Genomic DNA, 19857 nt, shown 5'->3' on the forward strand with positions numbered 1-19857 from the left:
AATATGAATGTACATAATAGCAGACTCTTTTGCAATGAGGGAGGTAAAAAATACGTAAAGCAGGAGGGTGCTAATGGTGCACCCAAATCCAGAAAAGAAAGTTCTGAATGTATCTGCTTTCATTTTCACTCTTGCTTACTCAATGTAGGCTCAGCCTGTTTTTAATTCATACCCCAGAGCAGGTTATTAGAATAGCACTGAAATTTCTAATCCAAACTGAGACTTATTAGCTCAATCAGTTCTGACCCTGTCCCAGCTAAAATCAAAGCAAAACTTTGATAGGAACAGAACCAAATCCCTTTGGCTGTCTGGAAAGAAGAAATACTAATGATGTCTGAAATCAGTACAGCTACATCCATTTACAGGGTCCCTGTCTGGCTCCTGGAGTGCTTTGCTATTTGCCATGACTGTCTCAGAAGAGTAACATTTTTGCATTCATAGCAAAAATAAATGTAAAACAGGGAATAGTTTTGTCCTGTGGTGATGATTAACTTCTGAATATAACCATGAAACTGTTTAGTACAGGAAGGAAACAGTTCTTTTAATAAATAAAAAATATTTTAAAAAAGTAAACAAAAACTTTTTTTGCAACTTTTTTGAGCATTGAATATGGAAATGAATGCATAAAATACTTCACTGCAGGTAAAAATAACATGATTTGTTGACACTGGCCATAATACATTCAAGATAATTAAACCAAAGAGGGGACATTATGGGAACTAGTTAAGTAAAAACTCCAGTCATATTTTCAGGCTATGAAAATTTTGCATTAATTTTCGAAAGTATAATTATATAGTCAAAAGTAGTATGCTGCTTTGTTTACCACTTGAAGTAGTTGCTGCACCAATGGGCATTTCACAAACCCAACTCCAGTCTGATAATACTAGGGCAAAGAGACCAGCTGAGAACTTCAAGTCTATCTCACTGTTACCTCCATTTGCACTTGGGTCTCCAGGAAAATGATTTATTCTGCTTTGCTGCAATTTGTTTGCAATAAAGGAGAAACCAGCAATATTGTGAACTCTACTCTTCTGCACCTTATTGGTATTATCTTTTTTCCATGGTACAGCTGCCAAGACATATGGAGGCTCTAGTTCCTTTGTGCAGAGATTCCTTATCATCATCTTTTCCAAGAAGTAAATTTAGGCTAACAGCAGACAGGAAAAATGTGACATGAGCTTTTGCTTATTGTGTATCAGTATTCTGGTTGCACCTGCAGTTTATCAAGTTAAACATAAGAACAATTGACACTGTGGGAATAACAATCATCTAGACATGTCATTCAGGAGGTAATAACACATTTTTTTCCTGCACTTTGTTTTAAGGAACTTGGTGTTCAGCTTGAAAGTCTGTAGAATAATTTGTTAGAGATCTGTAACATTTATTAGTAGAATGTGGACATAAAACTAATAAAACCCCCAACCCTTGATATAGGTATTCTTTTTTCACTTGACTCCCTGATTTATTTATTTATTTCTGGAAAAAAAAGCTGAAACTAACCAGGCTTATTTTAATGATTTAAAAATAGTGTCACCTAATCAACCCCTTCCTACTGTCTTGCTCATTACTAAAAAGGAAGCTATAAAAACCTTCATTTGCACCCAATAACAGGATAGAGCACTGCTATATAGTTAGTCTGACATGTCTGAAGGATAAAGAACCTGAAGTAAAGTAACATCACCAGTCTGTAGTAACCAATAAAGATCAGTTGGAAAAAATTTCAGATTTCAGAGTAGTCGTTCCTTGAAGCCTTTCCTGTCTGGGTTATCTTCATCCTGTGCTGTGTTTGCTTATGGCAGCTGGAAAGACTGTAGACCCTTACAGAGGCTGCTGGACTGGGTGGTTTTTGCCCTTCTCTACCTCGAGACCTCTGCAGTTACCCACAGAAGCTCTTCAGCGTGACCTGAGAAACTGAGATCTCATTGTCTTCCCATGATCATGTAAGGAAAGGTTATGAAGTGCAAAAGACAAGTATCAAGCTCTCAAAAGTCCTCTAGCAGAGCTATAGTGCTAAAATTTTACTCATTGGTGTGAATCATTTCACGTTCTTGCACAGAAGTGCCATGAAAGGCCCTGGTCATCTCAACAAGCTATTTATCTTTCCCGAGACAAGGTATTTGCTGTTGATCTCATTTTTAAGAGAATACAGAAACATTAACTTTATATCATAAAAAGCAACCCTCACGGTTTAAGGAGAGACGAAAATCCTCTCTGGGATTACACCTCGGTCATGACAGGAAGATCCTTTCAGATCTGCCTGATTTCTCAGCATCTTTTAATCAGAGTAAGCTGCACATGCTGTAGGGTCTCTAGCTATATTTTGCAAGTGTCTTCTAGGTTTCCTTTTTTTTTTTCGAAGTAAGACCTAAATCCAAAAAAGTCTTTCAAAGTTGCATCGTCCTCCTTCTGTTACAGCCTACTTCTAACACAGCCCCCTGAATCTCCAGGCTTATAAATGTAGATAGTATTTAGCTGCTTTTCTCTCCTGTTTGTCTAAGTTGTGGGCACTGTTTTGGTTCCAGTGAAGGTGCCTCACAGGTCCTGTGCACAGATCAAGCAACTATCACACTTGAATGGCGTTGGCAGAATAAGTTGTTCAGTGGCTTGTTGTGTTAATATCGATGTTCACCCTCCCTCCTCCTTTACTTGCTCAGCTTACCAGCAAGAAATCTACTTCAGTGACAGCATTCAGCAAGACAGCATTCAGTGAGTCTTCAAAGGTCCAAGCCTCTGAGCTGGTCCCGGTAACTGTATAGCATTACTCAGTGCTACAGGTTTCATGTTCCCAGTGACTCCAGTCCTTAATGCTAAGCTGGTGATATTTCTGGAAATGAAATCCCCAAAGCTGAGATGTCTTTACAACACATCATACCTTTACTACATGTCCCTCTACCGAGGTCTCTTGGTGGTCAGGGAGAGGTACAGGCACTCCTAAAGCATGGTGTGCTGACCCTGTCTCAGGGATCCACTGTAGCACGAGTCGGATGGCAGCTGGGTGGTCAGTGTCTCTCTCTCTCCATGGGTTCTACAGGGACCCTAGGAGGTAAAAGTGGTGGTGAGGGGGAGGCTAACAATACAACATATTGCAATTTGTTTATCTGTATGTGATTAGACACTTTAAAAGTCTGTCTACTCATTTGAATGAGTTTTGTGGTGACCTTTCTGACAGATGTAACAGGAAAGGAAAAAGGAAATTACTGTTTTATGTGGATTTTATGTGGATTTTTTTTGCTTATTTGATTGTCATTATGCATATAGTGCTCCCTGTTCTTAATGGCGAGGTTGGTAGCTCTTCGCTTACATTCTTCCTTCAGAAAAAGCTCCTGCTAAAGGACTCCCCAAACCAACTCCTTAAAATAAACTCTGACCAAGAGCCAAGCGCTGGCACATAGACACTCAGGGACAGAGTTTTTTTCTTAAAAAAAAAAAGGAATCCTAATTTATGGGGATCTTTTGCATAGGGTAATGCTTACATGGGGAAATGAATCTTTGAACTGAATGATCACTTACTGCCCAGACAACGACGGGAATCTGTACCATCTTCCATAGAGTCAGATGAGATTCCCTAAAAGGTAAATCCCACCTGGAGTACTGTATCCTATTCTGGGGCTCTAACACAAGGAAATGGACCTATTGGAGTAAGTCCAGAGGTCCATAAAGGTGATCAGGAGGCTGCAGCACCCTACCTATGAAGACAGGCTGAGAGAGCTGGGGTTATTCAGCCTGGAGAAGAGAAGGCTCTGAGAAGACCTTACAGCACCTTCTAGTACCTAAAGGAGCTACAAGAGAGCTGGAGAGGGACTTTTGTACACAGGCATGCAGTGATAGGACAAGCTTTAAGCTGAGAGTAGTTTAGATTAGATATAAGGAAGAAATTCTTTACTGTGAGGGTGGTGAAACACTGGAATAGGTTGCCACAAGAAGTTGTGGATGCGCCATCCTTGGAAGTATTCAAGGCCAGGTTGGATAGGGCTTTGGAACAGCCTAGTCTAGTGGAAGGTGTCCCTGCCAATGGCAGGGGGATGAGTTGGAACTAGATGGTCTTTAGGTCCCTTCAAACCCAAACTGTTGTGTGATTCTATCTATGAAATTCTTAAGGTCCAGCTGGCCTGACTGCTGTAGTCTGTGCGTGAACGACTGCAGTCACTTCCCTGTAAGATACTGACAAACCAATTCCCATCACACCTGCACACGAAGGGATGCCCTGTCAAACCAATCCCACATCTGCAGAAACAGCTTCTGATGAGTAATTACAGATGTTTTATCCGCGTACAATTAGGCAAATTCTGCAGCTCCCCCTGGCCCGGGGGCGCTGACCCTCCTCTGACACTTGGCTTTAAAAATGGGACTCTCTAGTAAAGGAGGTTTTTTTCCAAGGAAAACCCGTTCCTGACCGGTGGTCAGGCAGCCGGCAGGCGGCAGCCTGTGCCCGTGTATGGCCTGCAGGGGAGTTTCTCCACAATGTTACTTCCCCCCCCCCCCCCTTTGTGGCCTTGCACATTGTCTCCCCTCTTAATCTGTTTGAATCATGTCTGTACAATAAACTCCTGGACTCCCTCCACACACCCTGTTACCTGTTACCAGCCAAGCCCAAAGCCCTCAGCTTTCCTCAGCACCCCTCTGGTGCAGACCTCCCACTTACTCATTCTGACTCGCCATCACAATTTGTGCATTCCCTTTCCCATCCAGGACTTTCTACCCCAGCCACCACCTCACTGCAGTGAGGGACCTCCATCCTGCAAGGCCTCCATTCCCCTATCTCCTCTGAGTTCTGTGGGAGTCTAGTGAAAGCCAGTTCCCAGGAAGCAAGGCCGTGTCTCCAGGAATGGCAGCTGCTGGATTGCAGCATCATCAGCTGAGTGTAGAGGAGATTGGAAACTTCACCATTTGCAGGGGCCAGGTTTTGACTCTGAGTGCAGCAAGTTTTCTACCATGCCCTGTTATGCTCAGAGTCCTCAGGTGAAGCTGTGGTGCTGGATCCCCATAGCCCTGTTGAACTATGAGAGAGAGAGGGAAGCAGCACAAACACTGGCAAAGTTAAGGTCTTTTGTGTGCATCGGGGGCTGCTGCCTTAACACAGTGGTAAGGTCTGAGCTTCTGGCTTTGAGCATCAGGATCAAAGCAGTAGGGTCTAAACAGCAAGATCTGGACAGCAAGGTGTCGGAACTCTTGCTGAGTTGGGAAGTCTGTAAGAGCCTTGTTCCAGCACAGGCTGCCTCCCAGCTGCAGGAAGGCAATAAAGTGCAGCAAAGACCATCTTGCCCCAAGATTTAGGGTCTTAAATTCCTGCAAGGTGCTGTAGCTGGATCCTTTTCTCACTTTCCCAGACACATGAATGTCCGTGCCAGATCAATAGCATAAAATGTGAGGCCATAGAAGATGGCTCCATACTGTCCCACATCCAGCAGGTCTGGCCCTGTAGTACATGGATTAGGAAAATGCTCTCAGGCAAACACCCTCCTAAGGAAACCTTGCTAAGGAAATGCAGCAACTTGCTGAAGGCTGTTAAGTTCTTCCAGTTTGTAATTGTGGTATTTTAAACTCTTTACAACCAGATGAGAGACAATATAAGGTGTCTGGGCTTTAACTGTTTGGTGTGCCTGGGAGCCACCATCTGGGAACAGCTCTTTTGGGGACAATTTGAAGCAATTTTTTCTTGGGCAGACCAATGGAGACAAAGCTTCCTATAGCCCACCACTCTATTTCCACCTGCTAAATAACCTTCCCCATAACCCTGGGCCAAGAATTAATGGGGAACTTAAGTGAGGAGTCCTATTCATCTTAAACATGAGCTTCAGGGATTCTTATTTGTATGTTTGGTGTATAATGATAAAGGCTATCATTTCTCTTGCCACTGATGGATGGCAATCCCAAAAACATGGAAGAGTCAGAAGTGTCAACCTGCTGTGGCCTGTCCTGCAGCCCCACTCTGTACACCATATTCTGTTGCCTTCCCAGGTGGTCATGCAAGAGGGCTGCTCTGTGCAGCATTATTCTGTGCAATCCCTAATGCTACCTTATGGGATAATGAGGATCATATATGTAAGATGGGCAGGGCTTTTTGTAAAACAGCATTACTGGAAGGTACTGTGAAATCCTGGATATCAAAGGGATTTATATGGCCAAACCAGTCTTGCTGCCTTCCTACAGTTAGAAACACTTCCAATGTATAAGAGAAAAGACACCAATTAAGAAATACAAAGAATTCTTTTTTACATGTTGCAACATTAGACACTTCCTTTACTTAACATAAATAAATATGAGTAAGTGTGTTTTGGCAGTGGTTGTGTGTGTGTGTGTGTGTGTGTGATTTTAGATTGTGACTCTAGGGATAGGTTTTCAGCTGAGTTTTCATCTACCTGACCCCAGGATGGTAGGGCCAGGGATACAGGTGTCAATGGCCATTCAAGGACAAGCCTGCAGTGGAGGATTTCTGAGCTGTGGTACTGAAGTCTTGCTCTCTTTGTCCAGGCCTCAGGCTAAGAATAACAACTCATCTCTGTGCTGCTGTGACCACTTGCAGATGTCTTTGCCATGGGAAGCCAGTATATCGTCAACTGTCTGACTTGTGAAGAAGCTGTTGGGAGATGCATACCTGGAGGGAGATGTATATACAGGATATATGCATCCCTCCTCAGGTAGCAGTTTTTTAGAATTTGAGTTTATGCCTGATAATGGGAAGGTGACAGTGCAGAGGAAATATTTTTTTCCAATCTTGGTGGGAGAAGGGCTTTGCTAAATAAAAAGATGGGGAAGACAGGAAACATGTTATTCCTGGGCATTACCCAGAGCAGATGTGATATCTAACCTGAGATTCAATTCTTCTTAATTTTTGATTGCAAAAATGCTATGCTGTGCTTACTGATACGCAGGAAAACAATGTTTTAAATGATGATATATTACCAGATACATAGTTCACCTGCAGCATTTTGTTTTGCAACCAAAAAGCAGGCTACACAAAGCCTCCTAAATAAAATAACATACCCTGTTGATCTTATTTGCACCTAAAAAGTTGAAGGAAAAGTTACTTCTCCACGAATATTTTTAAGTGAATGCTCAACTTGGGTTGGGATGAAAGGGATGACAAAGATGGCTTAAGTACTGTATTAGCCCTTTTATTTGTTTTATTTATCTATTAACCCTGTGTTATACCAACACAAAATGGATGGTTGCTGGCTCAATATGTAGTTGTGGCTAAAAAACCCTTGCCGATGCATAGCTCCAGAATGTACCCAAAATGAACTTTTCCTGGCTAAAACCTCTCTGTACTTTCCCATAATAATATCTCACCTATGTCTAATTGCTGATGCAGCCATTGCAAGATGAGAAAAAGAAAGAAGAAATAACAGTGAAGTTTTGTAACTACAGACAAATGTGATCATTTGAGAATTTCTTGAATGGTAAATGCACTGATGTCTTAGAAGCTAGGATACCATGGAGATAGTTGCCTTAGCAATGTTTTAGCCACGTAGATAATCACAATCCAACCTGTCTCTTGTGGCAAAATGATGCTGCATTATTTTATCCTTTTGCAAAGCTTTTGTGAATGTGCAGTAATGCAGTTTATGAGTTTTTACCTAGATATCAGATTTTATCTCAAGCTTCTTTTCCTTGTAATTCTTTATTTTTTCACTGATGTTAATTCTGAAAATAAATGTCTTTCACGCTAAGGCTTTGTACATATGAGAGCCTGACTGATTTAGTCCCTGTTCACCTCAAGATAAAAAAAAAATCCCACTTATGGGGTGAGAAACAACCAATTTTAAAGGTTGTGTTCAGGTTTTCATCTTTTAAAAACTAGTACAGCCTGAGTTGCTGTAGGTTTAATGTTTCCACAGCATAATATAATTTAAAAAAATCTGTGTATTTTCACAGCAGGCACTCAGACAAACCAAATGTTATGAAAAAATGGAATAAGTAGGCATATATCTCTATTATGATTTACAGAGTATCTTAATAAAACCAGTATGTAAATAGATAAAGTGATATTGAAGACAAAAAAAAGTTATTTCTTCTACTTGGAGTTGGGAGAAGTATTTGCATTTCAAAGTTATTTATTAGGAAGGAAGGCAGTTTGCAATTTTAGAACAGGCAAAACTGCTGCCTGGTAGGGCAGTAGGCTACCAGAGATGATGAGAAAGCTTTGGTGAGGCAGTGATGGCCTCTGTGTGGTGTGTGTTGGCCCTACCAACACCTCCAGCTTTAGATTCCACAGTGCTGGAGTGATAAACCTGGCTTTCCAGGACTTTCACTCAGGATTTTGTCTTGGATTACAAAAGATCTATGATTTTCAGCCCATGGAGAAGCCCTGGACTGGCTCAGTGACAGTGTTTGGTTTTACTTCATCCGTGTTTGTGCTCCTTACACCAGGTGAGAAAAGGGCTTGTCCCCTCATGGAAATATCCAGAGAAGAGGTATTATCCCTTGAAAATTGTGTTGTCTTTAGTGTTTCTTGATATATGCTAGCAATGTCTAAAAATGAGAACCCTGTGAGGCCAATAGCTGCTACCTTCTAAATTTCAGTAACTCACCACACTGTCCCTACCTTCCCTTTCATTTTTCTCCCTTTCAAGAAAAACAAGAAATCACAAGTAAATAAATAAAGGCTTATTTATGTTGATCATTTCCAGACTGTTAAATATAGACTTGTAGACCAGCTCAAGTTGGAAGGGACCTCAAAAGACCATCTGGTCCAATCTTTTGTGGGAAAGAGAGCCTAAATGAGGTAATTTAGCACCCTGTTCAATTATGTCTTGAAAACCTCCAGCAGTGAGAGCTCTACACTGTCCTTAGGGAGGTTGTTACTGTTATTATTACTGTAAAAAGTGTCTTTCTTATATTGAGATGCAATATGTCTTTCTTATATCCTCATGCAACTTGTACCCTTTGCCTCTTTTTCATGTGGCTCCTTGTGAAGAGAGAGCCTGTCTACTTTTAGTTGTTTTTTAACTACTGGAATACTACGATGAGGTTCTCTTGGGCCTTCACTTCTGCAGGGGGAAAATTCTTAAATCCTTTAGTCTTTTATCCAGCCCTTTGATCATCTTTGTGGTCCTCTTTTGGACTCCTCCAGTCTGTCCACATCCTTTTTGAATTGTGGGGACTAGGACTGGACATAGTACTCCAGCTACTATGCAATTATGGGAAGAGTCAAGTTTGTCAATCTACTTGTAAGGACAGATGAAAAAGACTAGGATACATGAACTAAGGGCATGGAGAATAGAAAGAAAAAGAAATGCAGGACTGGGGAAGGAAATGTCACCTGGGGAATTTCTAACTCAGATTTGGCTAGCAAGCCTGCCTTTGCTTGGAGCTAAGACCTGTGTTTGTGGCGGCTTGTATGTGCAGTCTTTTTTCAGTAGCTTCCATTACCTTCTAGCCTGCAAGGTCACGAGAGCGTAAGTCTACACAAAATCATAATTAGCTTTTTGTTATTTCTGTTTCAAGTGATTTCTCCTACTGGGACTGAAGCAGAGACTATTACTGTGCTATTTTTGCCCCACAGCCCTGCAAGTCTACCTGTGTGTCCTGTGCTGAGATCTCCACAGGGAGGAGCAGGTATGTGCTCTGACAAGGCTGTGCTCCCCCATCATAGGGATGTTGGAGGCTGACGGGCCTGTTTCCTAAGCTCTTGCTGTCCCCTGCAGTGGTTTTGGCACTTTATGCTGAAATATTCCCATGATTAAACTCCACAGCGTGTGTTTAAGACAGACTGATCTTTAACTCAGTTATCATGTTGGATTTGTGCATTTTGTCAGATTCTGAAGTGTTTTTTATAAGTTTTCACACTGAATTTTAATTATGAGAACATAAAAGCTTTTTGACTGTTATGCACTGGTTTTTGTTGTTATAATCACCATTAATAATCATATAATAAAACCTAATTTTCATCAAGATTTGATTTACAATTCATGAATGCCCCTGGCAACTGCTGGAGCAGCATACCGTCTTCATGAAACTCAAGTGCCTGCTCTCTGCTTAACGAGGGGTCATCATCCGAAGCAGATTGGTAGTATGACAGGGCTTTTCCAAGGGAACTCGGGGGCTGAGAGGAGAGTGGTGTCTTCCATGAGGCTGCTGTCACTGTAGCTGCTGGAGAAAAGCTGCGTTGTGGTGAAGCAGTGCTGGTGTAAGCTGGGAAGGTGTTCTGCAGTGGTGACTATTGTGCCACAGATGGAGAGATGATTTTGGCTTATTTTATGGGACAAGTCAGTGCAAGTTGATGGGAAATTTGTGGGTAGACAAGAAAAAAGTAGAAGACCCATGCCTGTATTTGTTTCAATGCTTCTTATAATGGTTAATTTTGAAGTTACCAAGATGTTTAAAACATTGGAAATGTTCCTGGTGGAAATAAATCAACAGGAGAAATATCCAAAGATGCACTCAAAAAATCTTCTCCTTGGTATTTTTAACACTCTTGCACTGAAGTAAACATTGAGTCAATTCAATTTAATCCTAATATACTTGTTTTCACTTTCTTTAGGAGAACGCCCACCAGGGACAGATGTACTTGGATAACAAAGATGACAGTACAATTTCTAGACAACAAGAAATGGAGCTGAATCAGACATCACATCAAACCAGTTTGTCTGCAAAGGTGGCAGCCAAAACAGTGACCAGAAGTTGCAATGAGCTGCATCTACTAAAAGAGTATCATGGCATGGTAGCGAGTCTTGGAGAACCACAGAACCTCTGTGAAAAATCAGCAATAGGGGAGGATGGTTGCATTGCTCTGGGGAAGGATTTCACTCCTGTGCCCATGCAGGGAAGGTAAGAATAAGGACAAACAGAATATTTTTTCTCCAAATCCAAATTAATTTTTATTTCCTTGTAGAGCAGATATGTACGTTCATTAAGTGAGTATTGTTTCTCTCACCCACATAGAGAACTGGAAGCTTAATGGAATATCAGAGCAGTTGTAATTGCCATGGAGGGGTTGCGGATCACTGGATTTCTAAACTAATCTCACCTTTAATAGCAGACACGGGCAAATTTTGCTCTGTTTTCAAGATCAGACACTTGGCTTTTCTTCCCTACTTCGTGTCAGAAAACACAGAGACATTTTTCACATCCCACCTCTTTACCTGTTTCAGAAAAATGCATCATAAAGCCATAAACAGAATCACTACAGCTAGGGCTGTGAACACTAAAGTGACACTAACAGCCACTAATGGCATCAACTGTGACATCTGACACACCACCTATCAAGTGTACAAGGTGTGTGTGCTCCTCATGTATCCTCTCCTGCATCAGCAAAGGTGCAGGTTGGTGAGAAGAGGTTCTAATCTTTCCTGTTGTGACAGATACAACATCAGCAATTCTATTTGTAAGTATTTAGAAATATTTCATAGACCCCAAAATATTTCAGGTGGCTTTTTAAACATTTCTTTTTTGCTTTTTCACTTTGTTACCACTTTTGGTGGCAGAATGGAGCAAGCTTTGCACCAGAAGAAACCACAGTGAGTGGAAGGCAGCCAGGGTGGACTGTCAACTTTGTCAGGTAGTTTTGAGAATTTTTGGAGGTGACTTGACAGAGCCTAAAGTGAGAGAAGTGTTGTACCTAATCCCAAGCTCCTGTAGAGCACAGGCCTTGAAATGCCACCTGGGGATGTCTGCATCAAGCAAGATGGCCTACATTGCAGTGGTGAGTAGAGTGCCAGCACAATTTCTGGAACCTGATGCTGGAGAACTTTGTTGCATGGCTACAAATTAGGAAAAAACAGGGTAGATTTCAAAGCAGTTTAATGTTTAAATCAGATTTTTTTTAACTAATTAAAATTACACAAACACAAAAATACGATTTATTTAATGATATAATTAAAGTGAATTAGAAGTGTAATACAGATAAGAATCCTTGGTCTTAACTGTAGTCAGCTAGAATTTTTATCCAAACCCCAGACTTTTCTTTTGTTTCTCTCTCTCCTTCCCTCCCTCCTCATCATGTGGTTCTCCATAGCTGTTCATGTTAATGTGGGAAGTGTAGACCTGGGGCTCCCCCCCCAGTTCTGGGCAGGCTGGTCACATCTCTGCTTTGCTGAGAAGGGCTGAGATCTGTCTGCATCTAATGCCTCTGCATCTCAGAAAGAAATGTGCTTATACTGGGAAGAAAGGGAGTTCGGGGCATTTTGGTAAGTTCCCAGATCTGGGCAAGGGGGAGCCAGGCTAGCTGGGTGAGTTTTGCTGTGGTTCTTACTTATCTACAGCAAACCCAGTATGCAAATCTGAAAGTGTTTCTGTCAGAGTGAGAATTGGAAATCATTATAACTATGCTTCCAAATATTAAAAAATTAATCAAATTATCACCTTTACCACAAAACCCCTATAAATACTTTAGAAATTAATTTTTTTCAGTGTTTGAGTATTTGTTGTATTGACTAAGAATTTTACTAAGGACTAAATCTTGTAAAAGTTCTTCAGTTCAGCATATGGGGGGAAAGAGCTAATGTCTTGTTCTGAAAGAGCATGGTAACTACCACATATATGTGAGGATGGGAGGAAAGCAGGGTAGGGAAGGACTGAGTGCATCTGGAAACAATTTTTTTCATTAAATTCACATCTATGTCTTGCTACAGCTCTGTTTGCCAGTGGTGTTTACTATCCTGGCACAGGACCAGCTCTCACCCTTCTGGTTAAACTTCTTTCTGTTATTTTTCAGTGAGTGATATGAATTTGTGTACTGACCATATGGAACTTACTGTGAACCCATGAGCCATGGTTTGGTAGTCATGGTCACAGGTGTCAGAGATGGAAAAGACAAGATCATGGGGGAGTCCACCTTCCTGCGAGTGCAGGAAGTAACTCCAGGTCTTTTGCTAACACTGTTTTCCTGTTGAGTAAACTGTAGTCAGTGTGTGTGATTTAGGAATGCACAATTAAATAACCATCCCCATGTTCCCTTGCAGACAAATCTATATCTAATCTTCTACTGCAATATATTAGGGCTCAGGAAAGGATCTTCTGAAATTTCTTCTTGTTGATCCTTAACTCTTGCTCCTCCAATATTGATTTTTCTTATGGTGTTGTTTTTTCTTTCATGGAAATGACATTTACCAGGCTCTTCTTAGCATGTATTTTAACCAATATACATTAGGTGCAGTTAAAATACTGATGTGACCTGTATGACCCCTCTAGTATGACCCTTAGGTCATTGGGACTACTCAACACAATGCAGATAGAAACATGGATAAACCTTTGCACACTGATGAGTTGTTTGATTAGTTTCATTAGAATGAGAATAAGCTTTAAATGTAAATTGTTATTTTGCTTGCAAAGAAAACTATTAATGATTAAAAAAGAGGACACCTAATCCTTTTTTTCCCCCCATTAAGTGGTTCACTGAATTGGCACATCTGTATGGTTTGTTTTAATGTATCTACTTAGTGTAAATTGCTGAATTATCTTCCAGGGATAAGATTCCTAGGTTCTCTAAATTGTTCAAATGTACACTGAGACAAGACTTCCCAAAGAAACTGTTTAACAGAACAAGGGATTTATCTTGGTCTCTAAAATTACCCTTAAAAAAAGTGTTCTTGAGTTAAATGGGGCCCTTTTTCCGGGTACATAGGTGTCCACCCCATCCTGGACTGAACATTTCCATTTGACTGCAGCACAATCCTGCAGGTATTTTGTGGTTAGTCCATATTATCTCAGCTGCCTGCCTGTCAAAATGCCTTCTCATTTACTTTGCATATTGAAGCGCAGTACCTTCTGACTCCAGCTTTGACTGCATTGCCTTAGGCTCCCATGGCTCTGTGTGAGGAGGTCTGGACCATTCACATTGGGTCACTTCAATGACCTTGTCTTTCCAGAGCATCCTTCCCCCAGAAATAAACCTGTCTGCCTTCTTGTGAGCAACATACTTCCTTCAGTCCTGCTCACTGTGGGAAATGTAGGCATGCTTCTCTGAAGTGGACTATGAATGAGCTCCAGTGGCGTTCAGTTCTGTGGGAATGCACCTGGCCTAGGTGTATGTTTGGACTATCAAAAATGAAGGTTTTAAAGTACTGAAAAATGGCAGTGAAATCTGTATTTTGATTCTTCACTTGTCTCATTTTCCTCAGCCTTTAAACAATGGCTTGACCAGGCTCTTTTTTATTGCAGTTGCACGAAAGTGACTTTTATAGTCAATGGACATTAGTCCAAGGCAAATTCCTGAGCCCCTTGCCTTGCAGGAAGATTCCACGCTGCTTTGTGGCAGCATGGGCAATGCTCTTCTGCTCAGTACTTACATCTCCAAAGACACAGGCTGCTTCATTCCATCATGTCTTTGTATGTGTGGGATGCGGCCCCCAAAAAGCCCCTTTGGTCTCATCATCATTAGTGGGAAAAACTTAACAGCGTAGCTTTATATTAAGCAAATCTGAAATCCTCCTTTGTGATCCACAGGAAGGGGTGAAATCAGATATTTTTGGCTTATGAGTTCGTAAGCATCAAAGACCTCTACAGAAATGAGATGAACAGGAATTCTTAATCCCATATAAACAATTACTTTGCATTACTCCACTCCTGTGTGATGAATTTGGATGAATTTGGCCCTGGAATCTGCTGGTCATTTAATATGATACTCCTTGGAAGTTTTTTTCTTTATTCTTTGTGTCTCATTTAAACAAAGATAGGTATGTTGTGCTGTCTTTAAATCTGTATCTGAGTATTTTTTAGTGGGGGTCCAAAAACTACGCAATCCCAGTATGAGGTATAACTGGAATACTTTATTGAACATGCGCCTCACAATATAAGGGTCTTGGGTGCAGGACATGTTAATGAGGAGGACGAGCTATGTTAATTAGGGAGCTACAAAAGTTTTACTGCAGTTTAGCCAATAGGTTAATGTTTTTCTCAACCAAGATTACATAGGGGGAAAGGGATTAAAGGGGTTTAGATACGGTCTGATACAATTATCTCAAGAGTCCTTTCTGATTTCTGCTGGAGCCAGGCTTAATCCATAAGGCAGAACTTTTACAGGTCTTGTGAGAAGGGTCCAGCTCCTTCAGATCACGGGACTTCTGTCAGCCTCTGTTGCCCAAGGGTTATGGCTAGGATACTTTCTTATGTCTGCTGTGTCATAAAGAATTCCTACACTCCAACATTTTTTAGACATGTTCTGTGTTAATATATTATGATATGATATTTAAACACCTTGAGAGCTAAAAATCAACTTTCAAAGTACTTGTTCTCTTTACTTCAAAGAGTAAATTTGAACATAATTGTTGCCTGGTATTAAATCTGCTCTTCACTCTTGTGATCAGTGACAGGAGTCAAGGAAAACAGCATGAAACAGAGTGAGAGGAGGTTTAGGTTAGATGTCAGGAAAAGGTTTTTCACCCAGAGGGTGGTTGAGCACTGTAACAGGATCCCCAGGGAAGTGGTCACAGCATCAAACCTGACAGAGTTCACGAAGTGTTTGGACAACGCTCTCAGGCACATGGTGTGACTCTTGGGATGATCTGTGCAGGGCCAGGAGTTAGACTTAATGATCCTGATGGGCCCCTTCCAACTCAGCATATTCTATGATTCTATGATTAAGAAGATTCATGTATGGGATAATGGAAATTAATGTCGTGGGGGGTTTTTTTGAATCTACTTGAATTTGTTTTTCATCAAGCAAAACTATTTGTCTCAGCATTTCTCCTGTCCCTCAGTTTCACTTATGTAATGCTCATTTATGTAAGAAAAAGTTTAAAAAAATCAACCAAATCCAACTCTTCCTTTGTCCTGAATCTGTGGATCCAGAATCAGTAGGGAGATTGGTCTGCAATGAGAAGATCAGTGAGTTAAAAATATCTACCAAATTCTTGGTTTGTAGCAATACAATGGAAAGATTGCAATTTTATTTCCTGTTAGTTGGAGAAACTGGGAGAGGATAAGATATGTATGATGAAAAGTCAATATGAGAGTGAAGTTATGCCTTTAGCCTTGAGGGATTATAAATCTAATTTTGATTTTTAACTATGTTGATGTATTACTATTTTTAAAAGATGCTTATGAGATTTAGAATTAGATGTCAAGAAGACATGGTTTCTGTCTAAATAAGTAAAATTTATGTGACAATTTAAAAGCTTCTTCAGACAGGGGAAAAGGCTGAAGGAAAAAAAACCCTCAAAACCAATAAAACCATATTTTTTTGTGTATCTTAAGATTAATTTTGATCTTTGGCAATTAGAGCAAATTGGGATCATTCTCTGTTCAACAGTCAAACAGGGAAAGCATAATTTTCACATCATAATTGCATGTTTGTGTGCGAACCATTCCGACTTTTCATGTCAACCACACAAACATTAGATAAGAGTTCAGGACAGATAGATGAATTCACAGCAAACTGCCACCTTCATCATCATTCTCATGTGACTCCTGGTGATCTTGCTTGCTGCCTAAATGATGGCACTTCTGACTTTCTTTCCATTTCTTGTCAATAGTGAATGTTTCTGAGTTTTGATTCCCCATGAGGATCTTTAAATGCTAGGACAATGAAAATATTAAAGAAGTTTTAAAGTCACAACTTTGCTGATTCATTTAGTTTGGTTCATTTGGTTTTAGATACAATCTCTCAAATATTTGTTGCTGACATGGAGGCAGGTGGCTACAACACAGCTTGTCCTGAGCAAACCATGTAGGGGCATGGGACTGCTGAGACACTCTTAGCTTGGGTTAGAGCTCCCTGCTGTTACCCCCACTGTATCATAAAATACCATTCAAAACCTAAAAAGCTCAAAAGAAGCAATAAGAAGTTGTAGCAAAACTTTGGATTGAATGATTGGAAGTATAACAGAAAGATCACATTAAGCAAACAAATAAGTTATTGCAAGATTCTGCTGCCCTATTCTAATTTGCTGTTCCCCATTTCCTGGGAAAAAGGCATCTCACAGTGGTAACAGAAGGAAGACTGAAATCTGGTTATACAATGTAACTTAAGGAGAGGATTTGACTTCATTTGAGTAAAAGAGCTGTGTTCAGCAAAAGACTATTTTAACATAGTTTTTGCTTTTAATGAAACATACAGAAACAGTCCTCACTCATAGTAATTTTCCCTGAGTTCAAAGTTATTTAATTGCTTTGTTGCTGTGTATTATTCATCATCTCAGTGCTTATTTCTTATAATTATTCATGGTATCTGACATTGGTCATGTAATACAATTTCTGTTCTGCCATTGACAAACTAAAACCATGGAGCTACCATGCAGCCACTCAAATGCTCTTTGATTCTGACAAAACATTTTGTAAAAAAACCCCACGGTTTTTAATGTTTTGTCTAAGTGCGCTGTTGAAAGAAATAGGAGGTACTAATTAACTGCTTCACATTTTTCCGATTGTCAGGCTAAAAACTGAACTCCGGACTCAGTGAAAAACTTGTAGTGTACTAATCTCCAAAGATCAAATGTTTCAATTGAGTCCCTGTGACATTGCACAAAATTGTTAAATTTTGCAAGCAGCTGCTCTTTTCCTAATAGTTAATAATACGGTTGTGTGGGGCTTGTCATTGTGAGACCTCTTAGGTCAGTTGCGGAAAGATGCCAGCAATGCACAAGATGCAATCCTCTTTGGGGATGGACAGTTCTTTCCTCATGTAGACTGCTGTTTAAACAAGGAAAGGCTTTTAATGGCAGCAATGATTCTTTTACATTGAAGGGTTAAGCCAACCAGTCAGTCAGACTTTGAAAAGAAATGTGTTGCACAGGGACAGTCACAGTTGATCAGGATGGAATGCCTGGGGCTTAAATAGCTGATGTGAGGAGTACCTAGCTATGTAAGATGAAGCAAATAACTCAGATACTCAGTATCTCTCCATGAAGCTTTTTCATTGAAAAATTGTTTTGTGTGCTTTGTTCCTGGATGATGTGCATGTGTGCAGGTGGCAGCTCTGACATACTAAATAATTTGCAGAAATCATAACTTCACATTTGCGGGTGGTCAAATTATACTAATTAATAATATTAATTAATAACTAATGAGATTTCCACTTTGTCCCAATTTTTCTACTATGTAGATGTGCAAAAGTTTTATGTTAGGAAGAACAATTGAGTCTTTGCTGACAGTGACTAGGAAGAAGGAAAATAAAGCATTAGAGATCCATGGTCCTTACATATACCACTGCATCAGGTGGCCAAGGGGATAGCCAGCTGCTGCGGAGCTGTTGTTGGGCAACAAATGGTCTGCATGATAACATGGAAAATTTTCTGTGGGCCCAGGCTCTGAGGTTGAAGGATAGAACAAGACAAGACCTGAAAGTGAAGCCAAAAATAGTTGAGAAATGGACTGATGCAGTAAGATTGTGTCACTTAAATTTAAGCCATGAACCTCAATGAACCTAAGGTAGAGCAGAAGCCCTCAAACTTTGCAGAGCATAGAGGGAGAGAATACAGGACAAAAGCAGCTTTATTTTATGGTACAGTCAAAAAAAGAAGTAATGTTACTGGGGCTTCCTTACTGTGAATGTTCCACAGGGGGTGGATGTACAATCTCCACTCTGCTCTGAGGGGTATTAAACACACACCTCCTAACTCTTGAGTAAGCGTACGGGTCACCAGACTCCAAGGCAATCGTATTTTTTTTTCTTTTTTCAATGTAACATTTGAAATATATAATAAAACATCAATTGAAACAGCAACTGTAACTTAGGTATTCTATTTTCTAAGAAAATTTCTTGATAATCAGCTTTTTGGATTATTTTTTTGTTTTTATTATTCTGTTGAAAATATAAGGGCCTGAAGGAAGAACACAGGAAGGTTTGCAGTCTTTCCTAACAGTCAGGGTGATCAGGTGAGAGCTTGGTTAGCTTAGCTCATACTGACCAAAAAAATTGCTTCAGCCTCTGCCCAAACTGGTGGAGAGCTAGTGCTGAGGGAAGAGAGAGGACTCTGAGATACAGGTGTAAGAAGAAGCATTTGAAAGAAAAACTATTAATAAAATGCAGAGACAGTAGGAATACTGGGAAGGATGAATGGAAACCCTTCCATGCAGCTACGAAAAGATATTGGGTGAAGGTGAAATATAGCGTGAAATACAGAGTGAGAGCATGGTGTAGTGAGCTACAGACTGAATCAGTTATAAGCAAGCTAATGCTGTTGTTGTAAGCCAGACTCTGATACAATCAGTCCTGGGATATGATAAAAAATCCTCAACTCCACACAGAGCTGCCGTTAAAAAAAGAGTATGAACCTGTGAGTCCCAAACCTGGAAGCCGGATAGCCAAGTTAGCAGCATTCCTTGCTTACCCTGAATATCTTCTAGTAGTGAGTACTTACAGTTTGGTCTTCCAAACAAAAAAAGACATGTTAACAAGATAAAAACATGGAAGGCTATGATTCCTCATAGAGTAAAACAATCTTACCTTGCAAGGGGTACAGAAAGAACCCTTTTCTTCCTTTCTTTTTTTTCTTTTCATAGCTTACTGTTAGGAGCAGATGTTTTAAAACATAGTTCTGCTGGCAATAGGGATGTTTCAATTTGTCCAAAATTTTAAATGTCTCTCCTATTAGAATTAATTAACATCAGAGTGTTTTGTCCTCTTGTGTTAGGAGCACTGGAAATCATTCCTCAACTGCAGCAAAAATTTCCCAGATAAAGATGGTCATGCATTTAAGAACTGAAGTTCATGTTAAATTGAATGTAGTTGATGGAAAAATAGATTAATGCAGATGGAATAAATTAGCCAGTGAAGTAAAAAAAAATAAAAATAGGGTCACATTCTGTAGTCTGGCAAATCATATGGCTCTTTTAAAAACCTGCTATTCATAAGGAGCTCAAGTGATTTACTCTCTGAAATACAGAAAAAGCTGATAAATGAGTCACCAAAATCCTTACAGCCAGTGACCAAGCAAGCAATTTTCTGCTTCATAGGGGCTAATGGAGCTACAGGGGCAA

General features: G+C 40.3%; 1 protein-coding gene across 2 annotated transcripts in view; it reads left to right on the forward strand.

Annotated features, from left to right (window-relative positions):
* The first annotated feature begins 9480 nt into the window (after positions 1-9480).
* The window catches only part of OCA2 (OCA2 melanosomal transmembrane protein), a 171123-nt gene continuing 160746 nt past the window's right edge, over positions 9481-19857 (forward strand). The window contains exons 1-2 of one of the 2 annotated variants that reach the window (XM_027674837.1): positions 9481-9558; positions 10484-10770. In XM_027674837.1, the coding sequence (XP_027530638.1) occupies positions 10505-10770 (266 nt within the window). In that variant the 5' untranslated portion in view covers positions 9481-9558; positions 10484-10504. Of the gene's footprint in view, positions 9559-10483; positions 10771-12079; positions 12129-19857 lie in introns of those variants that run through there. The other variant, XM_027674838.1, reaches the window with a different exon arrangement.

The sequence above is a fragment of the Neopelma chrysocephalum genome, unplaced genomic scaffold (genome assembly GCF_003984885.1).
Source record: "Neopelma chrysocephalum unplaced genomic scaffold, ASM398488v2 Primary Assembly neopelma1_25, whole genome shotgun sequence".
Taxonomy (NCBI): domain Eukaryota; kingdom Metazoa; phylum Chordata; class Aves; order Passeriformes; family Pipridae; genus Neopelma; species Neopelma chrysocephalum.